The sequence below is a fragment of the Chelonia mydas genome, chromosome 13 (assembly GCF_015237465.2).
Source record: "Chelonia mydas isolate rCheMyd1 chromosome 13, rCheMyd1.pri.v2, whole genome shotgun sequence".
Lineage (NCBI taxonomy): Eukaryota > Metazoa > Chordata > Testudines > Cheloniidae > Chelonia > Chelonia mydas.
This window is the reverse complement of record NC_051253.2, coordinates 38,726,829-38,750,972: the sequence shown is the minus strand read 5'-3', so window position 1 is coordinate 38,750,972 and position 24,144 is coordinate 38,726,829. Positions and strand designations below refer to the sequence as shown.

Below are 24,144 nucleotides of genomic sequence, written 5' to 3'. Positions count from 1 at the left end.
TGTCAGTGTCCACTACAGCCTTGCTGCTGCAGATGTAAGTGCTCTGCTACACTGACATAATAACTCCACCTCCATGTGTGTAATTCCCATTGAAAATCAATGCGCTTTAGGCACGTAGATGCTTTTGAAACTCTCTCCAGGCACCTAAATACCTTTACAAATCTGGTCCTAAATCCCTAACTCCCATGGATTCCAACGAGAGTTAGGCTCCTAAACTACTTAGCTCCTTTTAAGAATCCCACTAGGTGCCTAAATACCTTTGTTAATCTGTCTCCAAATACCTTAGGTAGCTTTGAAAATCTCTATGTCTAACTTCCTTAGGCTCCTTTGAAAGTGCCAGTCTTGAACTCAAGCTTTGGCTTGCCCAAGTCTGAAAATCTTGGCCCGTCTTCATGTTGCCGAGGTTGGAATGAAGCTGTGGTAAGCAACTGCTTTCATTTCCTTGGAACAGTCTGTTGAGAAGTCACATGGCTGCATGCACTCTCACAGCTCTGTACAGTAAGAAAGAAGAGGTGTTTTTTGTAAAGAGGTGTAGCACTGTGGGGGGGTGGGATATACTACCACAGTGACACAAACTCCATAGGGTGCCGTAGAAAAACCTGCAGATGCAAGAAAAGCAAAATTTCATGGCAAAAAATACACTAACCCAAAATTTCAGAGGAGTTAACTACAGTACCTTTTATTCTTTTTCTCGCTATTTCCATGTAACCCCCAAGAAACAGTTTGAGCAATATCCTAAGAGCTGGAAAGAAGGTTTAGCTCAGAAGCATCTTCTGGCACAAAGTCTTTGGAATCGTTCAACTACAGAATGATTTTTTCTAATTTTTGGCAGAAATAGGACATGGTACACACTTCCTGGCTTTGAATAATGTGTCTTGTAAGGATAAAGTCCTGTTTTTAGTCCTCTGTCTTGGCATGTCTACGGAGCTCCTCTAGAGACCTATTCTTCAGCAGGCTGCAAACAACGTGGATACAGATAAACTCATCTTCGGAAAAGGGACCACTGTCAAAGTAAAACCAGGTAAGTACAAAGCTTTGTATGTTTAAAATTACACTAGAAGGGAAGGGGAGCATTGCTACGTGGTTCCACAAAGAAATGATTTTGCTTTCTGGGGTTTGAGAGGATTTTCTTGCCAGCTGAAGACTCAGCTCTGGATGCTCAGATGCATTGCACAGCTCCATTGGACCGAATGGCCCATAATCCCAACTAGTGTAAACCAGCTTCACGCCATAGGAGTCAAAGGGCCAGATGCCTCCCCGGTGTACATTGGGTGTGGCTCTATTGGAGTGAGTGGACCCGATCCCTAGCTGGTGCATGTCTGCATAGCCGCAGTGGAGCCAGTGGTCTAGATCCTTGGCTCGTATCTATTGGCGTAGCTCTACTGAAGTCGATGGCGTTACACCGGCACACACTAGCTCAGGGTCTGGTAATCTGGGCCAGATTTGGTGTAAAAATGCCTCAGCGCCACTGAAGTTCCGTGGATTTGCACGGTTTTAGGTCAGTCTCAGAACGCAGGCCCCAGGGTTCAATGCTGATGCGCGAGGCGGGTTTTGCGATGACTCTCTAACTCTGTGGAGTATGAGAAACTGATTTTCGGGAAAGGCACCAAAGTGACCGTGGAACCAAGTAAGTAATTCATCCACAAAAGGAAGCGTGAGTGTTTTTCATGTTCCTGATGTAATGGCTCAATAACCTCAGGGTGAAGTTTTGAAAACTGCCTAAGCAACTGGGATGTCCAAGTTCCTTCAGAATGAATGGGAATTGGATGTCCAAATTGCCCAGCTGACGGGGAAAATGTCACCCAGGAAATTTAAGGTTGTTTTAGAAAAGTAATTAAAGTTTTCAGAGAGGGTTGAAATATAGGGTGAATCAATGGAACAACTTTTCAGCCGGTTGCTGGATTTCTTTGTCTGGAGTTTCTTGAGTGTAAACTGAAGAAGTTGGATTAGGTGGTGGTTGTTGGTTTTTGTTTTGGAAAGTGGGGCTCTAATTTAAAGGGAAAAGATCTGGGGTTTGTGAGTCAGTTCATGGAGTTCCAGCATTCCTCTGAGAGAGATGGAACAGGTAAATTTTTGTAGGGACCATTTGAAGTGTGTTAACACATTGCCCTTGGTCTTTGGGAAAGGCACTCAGCTGAAAGTTGAACCACGTAAGTACTTATCAAGTGTATTTTTGAGCTTTTGGGGAAGGGGAAAGTGGTGGAAAGGTTGATTTTATTGCTCAGAAATATCCAGCTGTGTATAGAAACTGACAGCAGAAAAATCCTTGGTTGATTATGGGTAAAATTTTCAAAAGCAGCCAAGGCTTAGATGCTCAAAAGTCTTATGTGCCTAACTTCCACTGAAATCACATAGATACTTAATGATTTTCAGTCAGTCCCATAGACTTTCAATGAGGCTTCAGCTCCTATGATACAGATTTAAATGTATTTAGGTGATAAAGGCTGTTGAAAGGTGCCTAGTAAGATTTTTCAAAAGCACCTACATATCTAACTCCCATTGAAATCAATGCATCTCGACAGGTTTGAAATCCCCACCAAGTGCCTATCTACATCTTGAAATACCTATAAAACCAGCCTAAATTAACCTAAATACCTTTACAAATCTAGCTTGTGGGTGCTTTCGAAACTGTTACCCTTGAAAACCCAATTCCCATTAAAATGACAGGATTTGGGTGTCCAAATCCCCTAGGCAACGTGATATGTTTTCAACCTTTTGCATGCTCCATGAAGGAGATTTCCAAAAAATGCTGAAGGAAGCTAGGAGCACAGTTCCCTTGGCACTTTGAAAAGCCTCTCCTCCATGAACACAGCACAGAAAGCGTCCAGTCAGACATACAGCTGTATATTTAAAACCTTGTTTGGTGGCGTGGGTTAAGGAATAGTTGGATATAGGGAGAAGCCAAATATTCTGACTGAATGTTTGCATTTTTTAACAATCTTGTTTCATCTTGATTTTTTTTTTGCCGAGAACACCGTTAAAAGAAGCGATAAAACATTGCCTTGGGGTGGCAGGTACAAGCAATTGCGTTCATTAGTGAATCTAGAAAAAGTGTATACCGTCTGTGTCCTTGTTGCTATTAAAACCCAGTCCAGTGAATTCCTAGCATGAAAATATCTGCTAGTCCAGTTTCACTACAATCAGACTGGCCAGATCTCCAGCTGGTGTCAATCAAGAGAAATCCGTGAGGCCAAATGCTCACCTGGTGTAAATGGATGTAGCTCATTTGAAGTCAGTGGGAGAAGATCCCCAGCTCCTCAGTCACCGGGCCAGATCAGCAGCTGGTGTAAATTGACATAACTACAGAGAAGTCAATCGGGCAGGAATCTGGGGTGGTGTAAATTGCCAAAGCCCTGTCGATTTTACAGAGCCTCAGATTACAAATCCAGAAGGGGCCATTGTGATCATTTAATCTGACATCCTGAATATCACCCGCCACAGAACTTCCCTAAAATAATTCCCATAGAATATCTTTGAAAGAAACATCCCTTCTTGACTTAAAAATTGGCAGTGCTGGAAAATCCCTTGGTAAACTGCTCCACTGGTTAATTGCCCTCAGTGTTAAACTATACACCTCATTTCCAATCTGCATTTATCAACTTCCAGCCATTGGATCATGTTAAACCGCTTTCTGCTACATTGAAAAACCCACGATCCGATATTTGTTTCCTATGTAGATACCTAGAAACGGTGATCAGATCACCCCTTAGCCATCTCTTTGTTGCAATGAACAGGTTGAGCTCCCTGATTCTATCGCTATAAACGTGTTTTCTAATCCGTTCATCATTCCCCTGGCTCGTCTCCGATCCCTCTCCAATTTATCAACCTCTTTCTTGAATTGGGAACACCAGAGCTGGACACAGGATTCCAGCAGAGGGTAAAATAAACTTTCTCTCCCCCCTTTTATGCACCCAAGGGCTGCTTTAGCCCTTCTGATCTCTTTAACACAGCGGTGCCAACCTGCCCCCCCCCGAGCATCTGTCCCAGTTCCGTTGCGCCCGCAGCGCAGCTGGCCCGCGGCTCAGCGCCTTGGCCGCGCGGAGCTCAGAAAACGCCCCCAAGGGGCTCCCCGCGGAGAAAGCGGCGCCGCTCTCGGGGTCTGGAGCCGAGCTGTGATCCTGCACCGAGAACCGCACACAGAAGAGGGCTAGCGAGGCAACCCGGGTTTGTGCTGCCGCGTGTAACGGTGTCCAACAGCTCTCCTCTTCGGCGGCGGGGCCCGGCTCACAGTGGGACCCAGTGTGTATTTGTTGTGTTTTAAGGTCTCGGAATCATCATCGCCCGGGGCTAAGAATTTTTTCGCATTCAGGTGACTGAAGTTAGGCGCCCAGGCATCTGCTTTGCCCCCTAGTTAAACGGGGTGACTTTTAACAGCGCTGCGCGTCCGGCCGCGGCCCTGGAGCTCGGCGCTGCTCAGGGCCGTCTCCAAGGCGGAGAACTTGGGCAGGGGCCGTTGTGCGCTCAGGGGAGAAGCCGCTTATCCAGCCATCCAAATAAGGGTTCTGGAGCCTCGGGCTCGGCACCCGAACCTTGGCCTGTGTGGCTATGCCGGGGCTTTCTAAAAGAGCCTAGGTGAGTTAGGCGCACAAGTCCCACTGTTTTCAGCACCTAGTTCTCTGAGGCACCTTTGAAAATCCCCTCCTTAGACCTAATCCTGAGCCCTCACCTTAAGGTAACAAGTGTCTGTGGGGTGAGTTTGGGCAAGTCCTAAATGCGATTCCGTTTCTCCATCTGTGAACTGAGGATAATGAGACCTTATCTCCATTGCAAAGCTCTCGGAGATTCGTGTATGGGAAACACTGTAGGAGAGCCAGGCATTATCTGTTACCATTATTGGTTGAGAATTCACCCCGGAGACGACCAGGCTGTGTTGTGGGGGTGGAGTTTCAAAAGTTTTCCCTTGCAAATAACTTAAGACCAAAAGGATGCTGGAAACTTCTCTCAGTTGGCAGAGATTGTTCTTTAGGGTTGACACTTTCAAAGCCTCTTAGTGGATTTGGATGCTAAATGGTCATTAATATGAACAGGAATTAGGTGCCCAAATCTTTGAGAACCTCAACGTGGCGGTGTAGTGTATGCTTCATTTCCCATCAAGTGTTTTAGCCAGGTGTAAAATATTAGGGAGTATTTGTCAACCTTCAAAATACCTCCCTAGATGATCGCCACGCCTCAGTAGAGCTGGAAGGTTCGTACACAGCCATTTCCCCTTTGTTAGGAGAGGAATTAACCCGTTTCCGTGGGAATGGAAGAGCAGCTGGTCCGGGCTAGGTGCGTGCCAGAGACAAGCTGCAGGTGCCCGACACGGGGCTGGGACTCGGGGTGAGAATTTAGCAGTGTGTTTACCACCGTGAAGCTCACGTTTGGAAATGGGACTAAACTCACAGTCCAGCCAGGTGAGCGGGGGCAAAAAAAAGTTTGAAGGCTTTTCTTAAACTGAGAGTGAAGGCTGGGGTCTTGCAAGGAGCCTAAGGGTTTTAGGCGCCCAGATCTAATTTACTATCAATGGGAATCGGACACCTAAATCCTTACAGTTCCTTTGAAAATTCCAGCTTTGAGGCAAGACAGTGACACCCTGATGTTCCTGAATCCCTTACTCTGCAAATCACTGCCTTGATTTTAGCAGGGCCATGCACAGACTAAGATGCTACTCAATATGAGTAAAGTTCTCAGAATTTGGCCCTTAGATTCCAGAATGTAATCCAGAAATTCACAGATTTCAGAGCACTTTCCAATCTGGTTTTCTTTTTGAAGAGCCTTGTCACACAGTGTGCGAAGTGCTGATTATTTAATATTTGGGAAAGGCACGACTTTGGCTGTGGAACCAAGTAAGTGTTCATCTCTCTCACCCTTTAGTCTCCACCTTTTCCCAGCATTACATTCATTTTTCCTTTCAAAAAAGAGAGAGAAATAAAGGAACTGTTCCCTCCCTGGCTGTTCTGGGGCTACAACGAGGTACAAAGAGAACGTTTTTATATATAACACCCCCCCCCCCCCCCCGTTTTCATTCCCACTGTTAATACCGTTTTTTCCTTGCACTGGAGAAGAATGCTCTCCGGGCTGAATGGAAAGCAGGCCCACTAATAAATATAGCAGGCTGGAAATGTTTGACCAACTTTTTAAAAAATTGAAAATAAACATTTCCCCCCCCCCAACCCCATTAGGTTCAAATCTATCAGCTGCTTTGAAAACATTCAGGGTTCTTTTTTGTAATTTTGAACGATACATTGAATCATGTTTTAAATTGAGATTTTGACTGACATTTTTCCTTTCCTGAAACCTTCATGTTTTGAGGCTATGAGACATTTGTGTAGCCCTTTTGATAATGTTATGGCTAAAAGTTAAGAGAATTCTTCCTGGGAAAGAAAAGGGAGGGCATTTCCAAGCCAGGAAAATGGAGACACAGTTGAAACAGATGTCCCTGTTTCTACTGGTTCGATGTGAGGCCGAGAAGTAGTTACAATCAGCTGAATTTTCAGACTGAAGTGATGTGAGAGGCTTCCTGTTCAGTAGGGTTTAGGACAAACTCTGCAGTGATATGACTGGCGAGAAAGCGCTGAGTTTGCAAGGCTGCCGGTGGGACTTTTGGACGTGGCGTTAAGCTTTTGGTTGAGCCCAGTAAGGAACAGCTAGGTTGTATTGTCGATAATGTTTGATTCCCATTGCCTCAGGCCAATGCATATGTAGCGTCTCCATTACACGGGTGCAAATCAGGCTTCCTCTGAAGTCACTCTGAGAGCAGGCGCTGGAGTTGTGTGTCTGGCCCTGCAGCACTGTGCATGGGAGACCAGAGCCCTGACTTTTGGCAAAGGCACGAGGCTTTCTGTTGAGCCCAGTAAGTGTCAGTTTTGTTCTCTTCTCCATGTCAGTTGGCGGCGTTGCTCCGGGTCCTCAGCTGGTGCAAACCGGCCCAGCTCTGCCTTCAGTGCAGCCACGCTGGCTCTAGATCATCCAGGAGTCTGACCCGTTGTTTCCAGTGCCTAGATAATGGGGCATGCTGAGCCAGATTATCCCCTCCTAAATCCGGAGTGACACCATTCCAATGAATCGTGTTCCCACTGGGGAAGTGTGGGGAGAGTCCGGCTTTGATGATTTTTATGACTGTAAGTGGATAGGAGGCTGGTCTGACGAGCTCTTAGATGGCATTTCGCACGACGGTTCTGAGGGCTCCGTTTGCACAGTCGGGCTTGTTCACACACAGGGCTGCCAGTCAGTCTGCACTAGACCGAGATCACGGTGTCGGGCTGTCAGGAGAACAGGATAGGCCCGAGAGCAGAGAAGAGCTGTGGCATGTAGCTGGTTTTTTTATTGTAAGGTAAATTAACAGAATATCCTGGAGACACAAATGGAAAAGCAGCACAATTAGTGTGGAAATCCATCGCTGTTGGGGCTATTACTGCGCTCTAGCTGGTGTAAACGGAAAGGCTTCCCACTGAACTGAGTGCCGGGGCTGATTGACACCGGGGGGGATTTGGCCCATGGATAGACTAGCGCTATTAGGTCACTTCACACCACCCCACTGAATCCCATTGCCCTATGGCTGATTGACACCGGCTGGTGTTTGGTCCCACTGACTTCAGTGCAGCAATGTGGGTTTATACCAGATGCAACTTGGTTTTCCTTCATATTTACAAAATTGTCAACATCTACTTCCCACCTCAGACAACCCTGGCCATGAGCAGATTGCAGGCACTGACAGGGCCCCTGCACCCCTCATGCCATTCCACGTTCCCTAGGGTTCCTGGATAGTCACCTTCATGAAACATTTTGAGACACCAGCATGAAGTGGTCTGAGGAAATCAAATTTGCTTGCTTTTAAGGTGCCCATAATAACACGTCTCCAGAGAGGGTTGTGTTCCCTCATCCACTCGCACATGGGAAACGCCTTTAAAAGGTGCCCTGAGAGTTGCAAAATATCGTTATAACTCTTAGCAGAGTTGCAAAAGCCCCTGTGGAACTCGGTAACTGTGAATTACTAAAGGATTTTTGGGTTTTGCCACCGTTCCTAGGAGTGGTACTTTACTCCTGAAGTAGAGTCATGACTCCTTGTAGAGCCAGGAGTAAAGAGAGCAGAATCGGTCACCCACTGGCATAACTTTCTTTCTTACCGTTATTGCGATCCTGATGTGGTTTGGCCACATCAAAAAGCGGCGGAACATGAAGGACCTTCCCGCGTGGGCATTTATAATTTCAGACCAGGTGCCAAGATGACGCCAATGCAGGATTAAATTATACTGTTGAGTTTTATGCTACAGGTGTACGGAGTTTGCTAATTTTAAGGCCCACTTGTTAAAGACTGAAGCTCTTACTCAGAGAGGAGAGGCTAGTGATGCATGTGAGTTCTCACCAATATAAGTAGGTGTTACGGACCTAGGGAACATGGGGATTGTTTTTGATATTCATATAAATGTCCACTCTTGAGTTTTCAGGCTGGGCTTTTGAGTGCACAACTCCTTTAGTCTCCTTTGAAAATCACAGCCTTCCTTCCCATCTCTCTCCCCGTCTCTGTCTTCTGTGGTCCATTCTGCCTTCAGCACCTCTGGCTGATATTTTCAGCAAGGATTCCAGGGAGTGAAAGTTGCACCTAGAATTACGGTCTTTAAAAAATACCTCAGGTGATATTTTCTCCAATTACCATCAGCAGGGCTTGTATCCAAACCCGCAATTTGGAGATGTAGCGCTCTACATCCCATCAGCATATCCAAAACTTTCCGTTGCTATATCTGACCCAGAGGCGAGAGACTCCATAGTCCATGACTTTATTCTATGATCCTTAACCTAACTCTCCCTCCCTTTAGAGTTTAATCTAATTAAATTATAACCCTCAATTATTTGTTTTCAGAACATCAAAAGATTTCCTCTCCATCTGTCTTTGTTGTGAAATCGACAAAGCCAAGAGAAAACGATGGCAACAAGTTGACGGCGGCTTGTTTAGTTAAGGATTTCTACCCCGGGGACATAAGCGTAAGCATGAGTCAAGAGAAAGAGGTTGTATACAAATCGAAAGAAGGCATTCTCTCTTCCAATGGGAAATACAGCATGATCCAGGTGGTCAAGGTTGAACCTAATGAAGAAGTGAAGTGCTTTGTTAAACACAAAGGAGCCTATACTAACCAGACAGAGCCTCAATCAGGTACAGTTATATGGTCCAAATGTGAAAGTTATCATCGCTTTCCAGATGCACCCTATTTCATGGTGCGTCCTAGTCCTAAATTCAAGGATACCCACCCCTCCCCAGGAATGCTGGAGAGAATTTCTAAAGGGAGCTAGGAGGCAGATGTCCAGTGGTGTTTCGGTGCCCAAAGACACAGAGAGGTGCACAGAAGGGCTTTCAAAAGCACCTAAGCAGTTCCTTCCTAACTCATTTAGGGCCAGATTTTTAACGGTACCTAGGCTCCCAGTGGGTGTTAGGCACTCAGATGTTTTTGAAAAGTCCAACTAGGTGCCTAAATCCCTTAAAAAAGTCTCACACACCCCCCCCCCGTGACATTTCAAACAGCATCTAGACACCTAAAGCCCATTAATCACATAAGGCACCTGACTGCATCTTTAGTCACCTTTGTAAATCTAACCCTAGGTGGGAAATGTGTCAAACCCAATGTTTCTGTGTTGAAAAGTGACCTTTTAAAAACATGAAAAAAATTCCCCATTTAGTCTTTCATGAATAATTGTGTGTCATTTTAATCAAAGTTTTTAAGGAAAACATTCTCGACAATATTATTGAAACTGTGATTGGAATTTTCAGAAATGTAAAGTGGAGTTTAGCTAAACAAAACTTTTGATAACTATTTGGATTATATTTTTGATTTAAAAACGAAGACCATGATAAAGTTTTAAAAAATAAAGCCTGGCTCGGTTTTGAACTTAGCAATGAAACTAACTTCAAGATGTAACTTTTTCTTGGTGAAAGTGTCTTTACATTTTTCAGCCGGTGCTAGTTGAAAATATTTCTCTTATGGCTTGGATTTTCACAGCCACCTCATGGATTTGGATGTTGAACTCTCATTTACTTAAATGGGAATTGGGACTCCAAATCTCAACCTTAACTTGTGATCCAACTCCATATAAAGTCTCCTATTGACACGAGTGAGACTTGGATTCGGTGTTTAATGGAAAAAGCACTTTGTTCCATCAAATTAATGAGGGCTTTTCAAATATTTTGTTTCAAAACCTTTCCTTGGTGGAAAATAGGATTTTTTGAAGCATGGATTTTTACAGAAAGTGTCGGCATTTTGAGAATATTTTTTATTTTTAGTCAGGAAAAAAAAGAGATGTTTTCCTCCTCAAAAGGCTTTTGTTCTGGGCTGGTTTTAGCTGAATTTTTTTTTTTTTTTTTCAGTTTTCAGCTAAACTTTTGGGCCAGAATTGTTTGGGTTTTGGTCGCTGAACACCAAAACACAATGTTGTGTTGTTTTGACAAAATGTCGACTTTTTCTGTGGGGAAAAATCAAAAAAATGTGTGACCAGTTCAAAAGTTAATTTCAGCCTGATTTTCAGGCATTTCCATTTACTCATTACTGGGGAGGTTGTATTTATCATTTGTTTCATAATTGTTTTAATTGAGCTCTATTTTCATTTCTCTCTCTTTCGACAGCTCCCATTCAGGCCCCAATCAATAACACTCAATGGTGTGAACCTTCAAATTCCACTTCCGAAGGTTAGTTACGAAAAATAAAAGGAAGTATAATAAAGTGCCAGTGGAATGATGTTTGTTTGAGGGTGTGGATTCAATGCAGATATTTGACAATGGAATTTCTCAGTTGAAAAATAATGTTTAACTTTTGACTCTTTATGGAACACTGTCAGTTTGTAGTTGCTCTTTCCACGCAGCAGCGCTGGTGACCCACAAACGTTATTCATAGGGCCCGACCAAATTCAGGGCCCTGAAAAACACATCAGGGACTGTGAAATCTGCTCTCTCCCCCGTGAACTCTGGTCTCACCCGTGACATCTGCTTAGTGTAGGGGAGGGGCAGGGCAGGGAGCTCTTGCCATGTGCCCAGCTCCAGATGCTAGCCCCGACCGGGCTGGGGAGGGACAGGACTTCCTTTTCCCCAAGAGGGACCGCTCCCAGGGCAGAGTCAGACCCACCTCCGAGAACCTCCCAGGGCGGCAGGACGCTCTGTGGCTGCTGGCTGGGAGCCCAGCTCTGAAGGCAGCCCTGCCATCACCAGCAGCACAGACATGGAGTTGGTAATACCATGACCCCCCGCCCCCCCCCCCAGCAATTGCCTTGCAACCGCCCCCCCCAGCCCACTTTTGGGTCGGGAGCCCCAGGGTTATGACAAAACGAAATTTCAGATTTTTAAAATTCTATGACTGTGAAATTGACCAAAATGGACTGTGAATTTGGGAGGGCCCCAGTTATTCATGGAGTCACGCTGTCTGGGGTGGCTCATGACCATGAGGACCTACTTCAGGGCAGACTGTCAAAAACAGGGCAGACACCCCAGACTGGTGGTGGGTTGTATAATAAGATTTCACCAACTCAGTACCAAATGTGAACTCCTGGATCACTGTACCAGTCTCACCATGGAGTCACAGACAGTCCCTTTTGGTGCTCCAATCTATCTTGCCACCCAGACAAATGGGACTGAGTGATAAATGGTCACTTACACCAAAAGTCGCACCACACTCAGGTTGCTTCCAGTCCCAAGAGACCAGCCACTTACCCCTAGAACAACTGGTACCCTGGATCTTACAGCAAAGACAACGCCTGTAGCCAATCCTGTAATAAACTATCGAAAGGTTTGTTAACTCGGATAAAGAGAGTTATCTCCAGGCTAAAGCAAGCAAACATAGACACACCAGTGAATTACCGGCTAATCCTAAGAGTGGCAGAGTTGTAGTGATCTGTCAATTCAAAGTGTTTTCAGGGCAGACCAAGGAGGCAGAACTCTCTGCCCTTCAGAGTTCAAACAGCTAAAAAGATGGAAAATTTTCCAGTGGACTTGTTTTATTTCCTTCATTCAGCTTCCAAGCCCACAGGACCAGCTTCCTTGCAAGTAGCATTTCTCCGGTGCGATGGGGCCACTCCACAATCATTTGTATTGCAAAGGTTCTTGGTGGCCCATCTGAGTGTGATGGTGCATCTGAATGGGCAGAGGTTGTAAATTCAGGGCAAACATTTTTCAAGTTATAAAGCAAAACTTACATCTTTTCTTACAGCCATGGCAAGTGAGACTGATGCATTCAGCACCTTACAAGCATCTCCTAAACTCTAAATCCTGGAGTCATTCTGAGAAGACTAATACCAATTTTGAGCAAAACTAACAAAGAGGTGACCTGGTCTGGTCTCCAGCTATGAGTTTGTCAGTTCTTAGCTAATGCCTGCAGCCTGGGCAAGAACTGGCATCTGGCCTGCCAGGGTCACACATGGGCTGAATACAAATGAAAACCATAGTCTGAATAAAATAAAGAAATGCTACTTTATCTATCTGTACAAAGTCTTTCTTTCTTTCTTTCTTTCTTTCTTTCTTTCTTTCTTTCTTTCTTTCTTTCTTTCTTTCTTTCTTTCTTTCTTTTTCTTTCATTTAATTTTTATTGAGGTGTTTCCCACTTTCTGCTGATATAAAACCATTTGATCCAAGAAGGTCCCTCCCTCCTTTTTTTCCCCACAGAGCCAAACATGGAAAAAGTGAACATGCTGTCAGTGACTGTGCTGGGCCTGCGAGTTCTGCTTGCCAAAAGCATCGCCTTCAACATGCTTATGACGGTCAAGTTGTTCATTTTCTGAGGTAGGAACTCTTACTATCATCGTGTCCATTCAGGGGTTTGGGGGGTCATTGTTAGGGATTTTCAAAGGATTTATGGGAGTTTTGGGATACAAAATCCCATTGAAAGTCAATGGGAGTCACTGGGCCAATCTCCAGCTGGTATAATTCAGCTGTAACTCTACTGGAAGCGATGGACCAGATCCCCAACTGGTATAAATTGTCTGCACACCCACTGATTCCATTTGCGGATGCAGATTCTCAGCAGCCTTCAGCAAGCAGGGCCATGGTCAGGCACCCAGAATGAGAGGTTGCTTTTGGCAATGTTGGCCTACGGTGCCCAAAGTCACACAGAAAGCCTGGGAATCCAGCACAGATCTCCTGAGTCAGAATCTGGGACATCAGCCATTACAGATCATCACCAGAGTGTAGACATCAGGGTGATGGTCCTAGTGAAATGAACAGTGTCCAGAATGTCTGAGCACAGATCTGTCATTTTCATAGGTTGTGAGGAGTGAACCAGCAACGGGCTGAAGACAGGAGACAGGGACCAGTGCCAGCGACTTCAGTTGGGGCGGATTCCCAACTGGTATAAACCAATGTAATGCTATTGGAGAGAGTTGGAACAAATCCCCAACTGGTGTAAATGGCCTGTCGTGCCCTCCGAGTCAATGGGCCGCATCCCCAGCTGCTGTCAATCGGCGACTTTAATACATCTATACCAATTATCACCTTCTTGGGATTTGTCCCTAGATCTTCTTTTCCATGTTTTAAATTATTCAGTTTTTTCTGTTCCCCATTCCCTTCATTGCTAGTTAGTTCTGACTCTTAACTGACGTATAACAAGATAGTAAGTACTTGTATTCTTCTTCAGTCTTCTGTTTAATAGGAACATTTAGCGGGAAGTTTCCCTACCACAGTATTACATTGAGGCTTCCAAATCCCTTAGGCAGCTTTGCATAGTCTCAGTTTGATTTTTTTCACTATATAAAAATACTGGTTTATTGCTTAGGAAATCCATTCATAGCTGAAGCATTTATCATTTTAGTGTAGAAAATTTGCACCAGGTCTGTCACTGGTATAAATTGGTGCAACTCAGTTGACTTCAACAGAGCTGTGCTGACATACACCAGGTGGGGGTGTGACGACACATGTACTCACGTTATTTGTGATAGCTGGTCATTTCACCTCGGGGATCTGTGCATTTATATGAAACTGGTGGTTGCAGCTTTCTGTGCTTATTATGGAAATAATAAAGGTGATTGTGCAAAAGGAAAGAAAGACCCTTTATTTTACCCTCTGTCTTTGGCGATTCTGAATTCATTCTAGTCATGGGTGAGTGGTTGGGTCTGAGCTCATCACCAAGGATTTTACTCAATGGCCACTGATGTCCAGAAATCCAGGGGTTACAGCCATGAATTTCTGTGAATTGAGTTCATCTGTCTGTGGACTTGTTGCAAGGAAAACACTGCACAAAACTGTTCCCACTTTCATCACCAAGGGTGGGATTTTGAAAATTGCATTTTGTAGTTAGGCAAACAAAGTCCACTGAAGTCAATTAGAGCTATGCTCCTAATCCACATAAGTGCTTTTCACAATCCAACCATAGAGGTATCATAAAAAAGAAAGTAATATTGTTAAAGTTTGGATTTTTCAAAGGGGCCTCAAGGAGTAAGGCACACAGCCCCCAACCCCGTAGCTTTCAATAAGATTTGGGCATCTAACTCCTTTGGCCCCTTTGAAAATTCCAACCAAAATATTCTGGATATTCTTCCATCCTACAAAAAGAGACACAGAGATACACACAAAAATACATGTGGGCATACGCACACGGGTGTGCAGGGGATAGTGTGTGTGTGTGTGAGAGAGAGAGATGGGGGTGTAGGGGGATAGGTAGACAGAGATAGAGAGACGGGTGTGTATGGGGATAGAGAGATTGAAAATACAAAGTTCAGAAGAGAACATTTGCTATTTTTTCTGTTCACTGCTAACAGGAAGGCACTAGGAGGAAATAACTTTTGGTGGTTTGCTGGATGATACAGTTGCTACAGCAACCTGGACCAGAGGGTTATTTGTAGTCAAAATACATCCCCTCCCCCACCGTCCTTCCCCTGCTTTATGTCAGTTACTAGCAGGCGCCCAAACGAGGCAGGATGCTGCGGTGACAGCCGCTCAGCTAGTCACGCCATGCAAAACAACAGCCTCATGCTCATTTCAGAAAAACATTTTAACCGCCACCGCCTTTGATGTGATGTTTTTCTGACGCTGAGTCTGAGTCAGGGCTGACCCCAGTGCCCCAGTTGGAGGCTAAGTGGGGCTGGGCTGTAGGATGAGCCGTGGGTCAGGGTCAAGTTCAAGGTCTCGGTCGTTAGCTCCATGGGGCTTCGTGGCCCAGGATACCTGAAGGAGCCTACAGCTCTGGAATGAGGACCGCGGTCCTCCGGCAAAGTGGAACCATCTGTCATAAGGATGATCACTTCTGTGACATGGACACAGAGCAGCATGAGACATTTTAAAAATATCTCCCTCCCCCCAAAGCCCTTCCAAAACAGCACTCCACCGCAGACACAGCTCTCCTTGGAGCGAGGAGGAGAGAGAGAAAAGAAAACGCGTGTAACAGATGTTAGTCCCATTGTGCTAGGGGGTGCTGTGCTGCCGGGAATGATGTGGGGTTCAGTGGAGGGGGTCTCCCCCAGAGTCAGTGCTGACCCCAGTGCGCCAGTGTGGCAATAAGGGGTGCTGAGCTGCGGAAAACTAGCAGGTGACAGGGTGCTGGAGCAGCCATTTTTGAAAAAGAAAACTGAGACCCAGACCACAGACCACGTTGGCTCATGTAAGATGCTGTAGCAGAGCGCGGCAGGGCCCCCCTTAGCTCCTGCCTCTGCTAGTTTCACAAAGTCACCCTGAGACCCTGGCGTTAGTCAGCACTGGTGCAGTTTATTCACAAGCTTGTTCCCACCACCGTTTCACCTATAGAGTTGGCCCTTCACTGTCTGCAGGCAAGAATCATAGAATATCAGGGTTGGATGAGACCTCATCTAGTCCAACCCCCTGCTCAAAGCAGGACCCACACCAACTAAATCATCCCAGTCAGGGCTTTGTCAAGCCGGGCCTTAAAAACCTCTAAGGATGGAGATTCCACCACCTCCCTAGGGAACCCATTCCAGTGCTTCACCAACCTCCTAGTGAAATAGTGTTTCCTAATATCCAACCTAGACCTCCCCCACTGCAACTTGAGACCTTTGCTCCTTGTTCTGTCATCTACCACCACTGAGAACAATCTAGATCCATCCTCTTTGGAACCCCCTTTCAAGTAGTTGAAGGCTGCTATCAAATCCCCCCTCATTCTTCTCTTCTGCAGACCAAGCAATCCCAGTTTCCTCAGCTTCTCCTTGTAAGTCATGTGCCCCAGCTCCCTAATGATTTTCATTGCCCTCCACTGGACTCCCTCCAATTTGTCCACATCCCTTCTGTAGTGGGGGGACAAAAACTGGTCACAATTCTCCAGATATGGCCTCACCAGTGCCAAATAGAGGGGAATAATCACTTCCCTTGATCTGCTGGCAATGCTCCTACTAATACAGCCCAATATGCCGCTGGCTTTCTTGAGAGGGAAGAGCTGCCTCCCTGCTTCCACTCCCTGCCGTTTCCCTTTCTTCCTGCTCTTCCCTTGGCTTCCTGCCTTGGAGGCTTTTATACACTCCCAGGCTAATTAGGTGGCAGCTGTCTCTGCCTCCCCAATGAGGGCCAGGTTACCTCCAGCCAGCTCTAATTTATTCCCTTAAATGAGAGCTGGCCTGACAGAGGGCTGAATCGGCAACCCTTTGCCCAGCTCCCTGTCACAAATGCTATTTATAAAATTGCTTATGGTGTATTAAAGGCAATTCCTTTAGGGTAGTGAGTAAAGGTTGGATGCTCAGAGAGATCCGTTTTAGGTATCTCAGCCTTGGTTTATTATTTTTCACTTATTTATTAGGCAAGAACATCCCCTTCCACTGCAGTAATAGATGGGTGAAATTCTGTGTCCTATGTCAGGCAGGAGGTTTCACTAGGAAATACTTTGCCACACTGTGCACAGTCGGACTGTGGAACTCCTTGCCACAAGATTTCACTGAGGTCAAGAAATTAGCAGGGCTGAAAAAAGCCCTGGGCATGTAAATGGATAATGAGAACACCCAGCGTTGCCAGAACAAAGATTACAGAAAGGACAAGAGCTTTGGAAGGATTAGAACCCTTCCTTCTTCAGGACATAGGCTGAATTCTAAGGGCTGGTCAACAGACAGGGTTTTGTTCCTCTATAAATATATTTGCTCTAAAATCCTTGTAAATGTATGGGAATAACCTATACAGAGAAAAGCATCTTTACTCTGATATAACTGCATGCTCGGAAGCGGGTTGTACTCCCTTAGCTCTGTCAGTGTCTGGTGACAGAGGTACAAAAACCACCGGCAAACTGCGTGTAAAGACAGGGTGGCCCAACGGTTAGGACACTGGCCTAGGCCTGGGGAAACCTTGGTGAAGGTCCCTGTTCTGTCACAGACTTCCCGTGCGAGACCTTGGGAAGCCACTTAGCCCTAGAGTTTCACAGGCATTTAGGCGCCTAACGCCCATTGAAACGTGAGGGTGGAGGAGACGTATTGCAAAGGCAGGGCCTTTCCCGGAGGTTTTTGTCCAGCGCTGCAGTCAGGCTGTGTCACCGTGGCTCTGATGGCACAGTGATAGGAAGCAGCATCCTCACTTCCCACGGGAGATATGAGCAAGTGGAAGGTTTTTCCTGCTAAATCATGCTCCACAGCGAAGCGTCCCTTGGCAAAATCAGCATCCCGGGACCGGGAGTTATCCCTGTATAGGATGAACTGCAGGGTGTTGTCAGAGAGCTGACGGTACCAGTACAAATCAGGGTTTGCAGAGGTAGTAGCATAATTGCAAAATATTTTCGCTTAGTTCCCCATCTCCACCGTAAGAGCCGAGGGTGTCTTTGTTACTTGATTGCACAGAACATCTTTGCCTGTGAATATCAAGAAAGAAAACATGCATTACAAGGACCTGTTTAGTTATAAGGAATAAATGCCAGCTTAACACTGCAATGATGTCTGAAGAAGGCAGCCTTTTTGCTACATTGCTATAACCACTAGAAGGTGTGAACTCACTGATTAAAAACACACACATGATCTTCTGTGTATAAAGTGTGGCTCGAAAGCTTGTCCCTCTCCCCCACAGAAATTGGGCCAATAAAAGATATTACCTCACCCACCTTGTCTCTCTCTAATGAACTTCTTTGTTAATCAGAGTTCATAGGAAAGAAAGGGTGAGAAATAAACAACTAGGAGGTAAGAAGAGAGAAAGAAAGAAAGAAAGAAAGAAAGAAAGAAAGAAAGAAAGAAAGAAAGAAAGAAAGAAAGAAAGAAAGAGAAAGAAAAGCAATACTTACACAATAATATCAGTAAAAGTTTAATTAACACACGGGTTTGAGTAATTTTTTCAGCCATCAGTCAGAAGGATGATGCAACCAAGGTGACTTTCAGTGACCCCGAATGCTTCTTACAGACGGCAGTGGATTCAGGAGGACGCTTCACAAAGGAAGTCACAATAGGGGTGTGTGTGCAGGTGCCATGTTTGCGCGCGTGCCGTGAGTGAACTCCGAAAAGGCAAATATGGTGGTCGGTTGGTTAGGTTAGGGGAAAAGCTCAGAGCAAGAATTTCAGCTGCGGTAAATCAGTCAGTTCTTATCAGCGGAGGATGTGGCCTGCAATTCTTTACGCAGTGCTGACATTTATACTAGCAGAGTCCCTCTATGTAGGACTGGTGTTTCTTGGGAGGGAAATAAAATAAAATAATAAGATACATCTTGGCTTAGGGCTGGGTTCCTAGCATGAGGTACACACGATAACGTCCGGCTAGTGCAGATGTGACATATGCTGAGGATGTGAAAGGCCCACATGTTGCCCGTGTTTTAGGGTTCGGTTTCTGTGGGCCAAGTTCTGCTCTCAGTCTACATTTGTGTCGTGATTCTGGGGAGTCTCAATTTTTGGATGCCCATATTTAGGCACCTTAAAGGGGGCAGAGGCTCAGCACGTTCTGCAAATCAGGCACCTTTTTAGGCATTTCAAGAGGGGCACCCAAAAAGCGAAGCATCCAAAATCCCCAGTCCCTTTTGAAAATGTGAACACTAGCCGTGACATCAATGAGAGTGCCCAGGGCTGGTGGGGAAGGATGGATTCTCCGTGATCTGAAGTCGTTGAATCAAGACTAAATGTGTTTCTCAAAGTTATGCTGTGTAGCTCACACAGAAGTGAATAGCTTGATGCAGAAAATGTGAAGTGAGATTCCATAGCCAGTGTTATGCAAGAGGTCAGACTCGATTAGCCTCCTGGCCTTAAAATCCATGAATCTTCGGGGAACACGTGTTTCTGTGTGTGTCTTCAGACAATAGATCGGTTGTGTTTATTGCCAGACTTCAAGTGGATGTAAAGGATCATTCTCATTGTAAGGTCTGCAAAAAATACCCACCTTTATATGTCTTTGAGGGATATCCATGTTTATATCTTTTTGACAGAGATTTTGTGGGACCAATTCTTTTCTCGGTGTCTAGGCGAGGTTTGTGGCCGTAGCTCCGCTGGAGTCAATGGCCCAGATCAGCACGTCACGGAGCTGTGTCTGTGTAAACCAGCTGAGAGTCCGGAACAAGATTTTTTGCTCTGTCCTCACCGGTGTTGTCGTCTCTGGAGGACCGGAGTGGAGAAGAGAATTTTTTTCTTTTTGAAGTCTGGTTAACTGTTTTGTACAGGCCAATCGCCCCCTCTGCTGGAGAAACACCAATTTTCCTCTCTCACTCAGACAGCTCCGGAAAATAGGTCAGACAGAGACACCCGGACACTCTTCTGTTCACACCACAAGCTACCGCAGATGTTTTGTTGTTCTGCAGTTGACAAATGTTGCCTTAAGCAAAGCAAGCTATTTTTTGTATGAAGAAGTGAGTCTCTCACCCGTGGAAGGAGACGGGATAACTCATGGGCAATTGGCGGACTTGAGGGACATATTCACATTGGGAGAGGTGCTAAGTCACAGAGTTATCCTTATGACCATCAGTAATGGTGGTGGCGAGTCGGAAAGAGATGGCGATGGAAGAGGCAGAAGGAAGGCAAGCAGCAGGTGCCAGTATATAGCCTTGTTTGCAACAGAACTTCGGGTTTGACTTTTTGATACTTTTATACCGTACACGAGTATGTTTGAACAAAGGGCAAAGACACTGTGTGTGTTCTTTCTTTTCAGCTTGGAAAGGGGATGACTGGGTGGGGGGTGGGGGATATGATAGAGGTCTAGGAAATCATGAGTGGTGTGGAAAAAGTACATAAGGAAGTGTTATTTACTCCTTCTCATAACACAAGAACTAGGAGTCACCCAATGAAATGAATAGGCAGCAGGTTTAAATCAAACCAAAGGAAGTATTTCTTCACACAACGCACAGTCAACCTGTGGAACTCCTTGCCAGAGGATGTTGTGAAGGCCAAGACTATAACAGGGTTCAAAAAAGAACTAGATAAATTCATGGAGGATAGGTCCATCAATGGCTATGAGCCAGGATGGGCAGGGATGGTGTCCCTAGCCTCTGTTTGCCAGAAGCTGGGAATGGGCGACAGGGGATGAATCACTTGGTGATTCCCTGTTCTGTTCACTCCCTCTGGGGCACCTGGCATTGGCCACTGTCAGAAGACAGGATACTGGGCTAGATGGACCTTTGGTCTGACCCAGTCTGGCCATTCTTATATATGTTCTTATGTAAGGGCTGGAGGTTTGAAAGGAGTATAAGGGGATTTTAGATACCCGGCTGTGACTGAATTTTAATGGGGCTTGGGCATCTGTCCATTAAGCACTTTTCAAACTTCCTGCCTGAAGCCAAATCTCCAAAGGCCACTTCCCAGGCTTTAACCCCAAGAATCTGGGGCTGGGGGTGGGGGAGAAGGAAGACAGATCGGAGAAAGGACAATTCTGAAATGCAAAATGATTTGCCTGCCTTGAGAGATATAAAAACATGGGATGATACATGCCCTGTCAGTCAGCCGCAATATCTGACACCAACCCAGCAGGAGAGTGGGGTGGGAGGAGGTATTGTTTCATGGTCTCTGTGTATATAATGTCTTCTGCAGTTTCCACAGTATGCATCCGATGAAGTGAGCTGTAGCTCACGAAAGCTCATGCTCAAATAAATTGGTTAGTCTCTAAGGTGCCACAAGTACTCCTTTCTTTTTGCGAATACAGACTAACACGGCTGCTACTCTGAAACCTGTTGTGTTAACGCAAAGGTTAGCAGCAGTCATGCTGTAGCTAAGTTGTCTTTGGGTTGTGGCCTGGTGCATCCTGTCAGGTGAGCAGTGAGGTGCAGCCTCTTGTAAGGCTGTTTTTTTTTTCATCTCCCCAAGGGTTTGATGGTGTCAGTGGGTCAATGCTTTTCTGCTTACACCAAACTCTGACAGGTTTATTTTGTAACAGCCCACATCCAAGGTGTCTTGCACCTTCCTCTGAGAGGTCTGTTGGAGATTAGCTGGCTCACTGGTGTGATGGGATAGGCCAGTTTCTCCATTTGTGTTTCTTTAACAGGCTCTGTGGCCACGGTCACTTTAACCCAGCCAAGTCCTGGCCGTGCAGAGCCAGGGAGTCCCATTACTCTGGACTGTGTCGTGTCTGGGTATAACACGAATAAGCACCATCTCCAGTGGCTCCATCAGGCCCCTGGGAAAGGTCTGGTCGGGGTTACAGCCTTCAGAACAGAGTTGTGCTCCTAAGTGCAAGGGCTTGAGAAAATCCCCTGTACAAGTCATCCTGCGTGGAAAGACAGTGAGATCCGGGGACTCACGCGGGGGGCTTATTAGACCAATATCTTTCTAGAGACCGAGGCGTCTCCTTCCCGCTATCGTATCTATCTCGCTAACTTACTTGATCTTTTTAAACATTACTTTTAACAGCCCGCTTTGTTTCTCCCCAGGGGCCCGGGCACAGGTGGTTCTGACCCAGTCCAGCCCGGAGATTAAGAAATCCGGGGAACCCACCAAGCTGACCTGTACCGTGAGCGGCTTTGCTCTCAGCAGCCATGGGATGAGCTGGGTCCCACAGGCTCCGGGAAAGGGGCTGGAGTGGCTGATCTACTCTTATTCCTCATCCAGCAACAGCTACTCGCCGGCAGCCCAGGGGCGATTCACAGCCTCCAAGGACAGCTCCAGCGTCTACCTACACAGGGGCAGCCTGAGACCCGAGGACACCGCGGTGTATCCCTGGGCGAGGGACACGGTGAGGGGAAGCCGGTCTGAGTCTGAACTCGGACACAAACCTCCCCTGGTGTTAATTTAATGAAAATAAGCCCCCAGCAGGAGGCGCCCCGCAGTTACACACAGCAGGAGACCGGCTGGTCTCCCTCCGTTGTCCTCCTTCCCCTGCATCCGCAAGACTGACAACCGGAGAACAAACGCCTGCAAAAGGAGACGGGTTGTCTCTCCTGCGGCTTGTCTTCCTTTCCCAGCCTGTGAGTGAGGCAAAGGAAAACACTTAAGCACTAACTCGTAGGTGTATTTTACTTGCTCCTCTCAGGCATGGGGGACGAGCTCCTCCTACTGCTCCAAGTGAAGTCAATTATTGGTTTATTATTTTGTATGTGGCCCCTAGGAACCAGAGCCATGGATCGGAGCTCTGTTGTGCGAGGCGCTGCACAAACACAGATCAAACAGCCGGAGCCCCAGGCAGCTTAGGAACTCAATGTAAGGCAACAGATGGGAACCTACAGAGAGACGCGGGGCAAGGAACCAATGTGACAATATTGACCAGCATTATGGGCAGTGACCTCAGCAAAAGAGCAGCCTACCAGTCGTCAAGTATTTTTCTTCCCTTCATGGCAAAGATGGATTTTAGGGGAGCTTTGAAGGGAAACACTGAAGTAGCTTTGCCCAAGTTCCCCCCTCCCCTCCCCTCCCCTCCCAAGGCAAGGGGCAGCCGCGGGGGAAAGCAGAACTGTCCTTGTTTAAAAAGTTAACAAATGGACAAAGGAGGCTCAAGTAGGAAGATGGGAATTGTCACAATGGATGAGAACAGGCACCGAACGAGTCCATTTCCCTGCCTCCTCTAGCGGTAAACGCCAACTGCATGAACATTGCAATGGGCAGTTCTGGAATAATTTGACCACAGGAGAATTTTCCTCTGGACCTCTCCATGCTTGTATATTGGTTTCTGCCATAAATTAGTTTAATCTGAACAACGCAAAGCCAATGTTATTAATAGTGGCATCTTAGACCAAGACGGGGGGTGGGGGCGGGGGAGCATTACAGTGAAACCTAAAGCTAGATCTAAAATTATCAAATGTTAGAACACTTATGAAGATATTTAAAGGGTTATTCGCCACTGGCCTTTCCCTTATTTTAGCTCATGCGCACAGAGCACCCGCTGGAGTCGCAGGGACATGGTCAATTCTCAGCAAATGTTCGGTGTTCTGAGAAGTCAAGAAAGAGGCACCGGGGACGAACCCCGGAGAGCCATCTGGACCTAAAGCGGCAACACAGATTGCACGGTCATCACTAATGGGGAGGTCTGTCACCTGCCCTAAAGATCATGGGCAGACGCAGTTACTGTGGTCGGTGACCCTGTATGGGCCGAGCTCCGAGCCAGCTGCGTGGCCTGCCAGTGGCCTGAAAGGGGAGAGTCGTGACGGCCCGCAGCGTGTGATTACAAACATTCTCTAACGAACGGGCATACCCACAGGGCTTGTAGTAAGAGCGGAATAGCTGAAAGAGAAACAGCTGCCAAATCCAGGTGCGTGTCAATATCCACTATTGCCACGCGATTAATTTAATCTAGGACAGGTGTTTTAAGGGCCGCATCACCTCAGTATCTCTGCGTCTCACATTCATGAGCGAATCTTAACGTAGAGAAATACAATTCCCATTGGACAAACGGGGAAACAATTTCAATGACCTGAGAGCCTAAATCCAATTTTTAGAAGTGGCTTAAATTTCACAGCCTAAATGCCAGAGACAGTGATTAGGATCCCAAATCATTTAATTATCCCAAACCCGACTCCCTGAGTCTCCTTTGATTTCAGTGGGATTTGGGTCAGGGCGTTACATCTCCCCCTCCCACGTCCTGCTCTTACATCACTCAGGGAAGGCGTTTGCCTGCTTTATAAGGAGCGGGGCATGCAAATCAGGGAGACAGTTTCCTGTTTAAATCTGCCCAGGCTGCACCCGGAGAGACAATCCGCAGCCCCCTGGGTCTGTGCAGTGACCAGCCAGTCCCTGCCTGAGAACTTTCCCCTCCAGCACCCGGGAAAATGAGGTTTTGGCCCCATTTAGGGTTCCTTGCAGCAGCTTTGGAAGGTAATTTCAGCCCCTCACACCACTGGTCTGGCAGGGGACCAGTCTATTCATTGCTCTTAATAATAATGCGAATTAGAA

The 24,144-nt window shown here is 46.3% G+C and overlaps 2 protein-coding genes and 1 long non-coding RNA gene across 3 annotated transcripts in view; 2 read left to right on the top strand and 1 right to left on the bottom strand.

Annotated features, from left to right (window-relative positions):
• The window catches only part of LOC119563617 (immunoglobulin lambda-1 light chain), a 216,385-nt gene that overhangs the window by 106,658 nt on the left and 85,583 nt on the right, over positions 1 to 24,144 (top strand). The gene's annotated exons all lie outside the window — the stretch shown is intronic.
• Positions 1,684 to 13,986, top strand: LOC119563614 (T cell receptor delta constant). The gene is made up of 5 exons (XM_043527494.1): positions 1,684 to 2,065; positions 8,840 to 9,130; positions 10,592 to 10,654; positions 12,617 to 12,733; positions 13,214 to 13,986. The coding sequence occupies exons 1-4, from the start codon at positions 2,029 to 2,031 to the stop codon at positions 12,730 to 12,732; spliced, it is 507 nt and encodes a 168-aa protein (XP_043383429.1). The 5' UTR covers positions 1,684 to 2,028; the 3' UTR covers position 12,733; positions 13,214 to 13,986.
• LOC122462799 lies at positions 16,639 to 19,054 on the bottom strand. Its single transcript, XR_006285597.1, has 2 exons — positions 18,141 to 19,054; positions 16,639 to 17,717 (listed from the first exon to the last, which is right to left on the bottom strand). It is a non-coding gene; the product is annotated as an uncharacterized LOC122462799 (long non-coding RNA).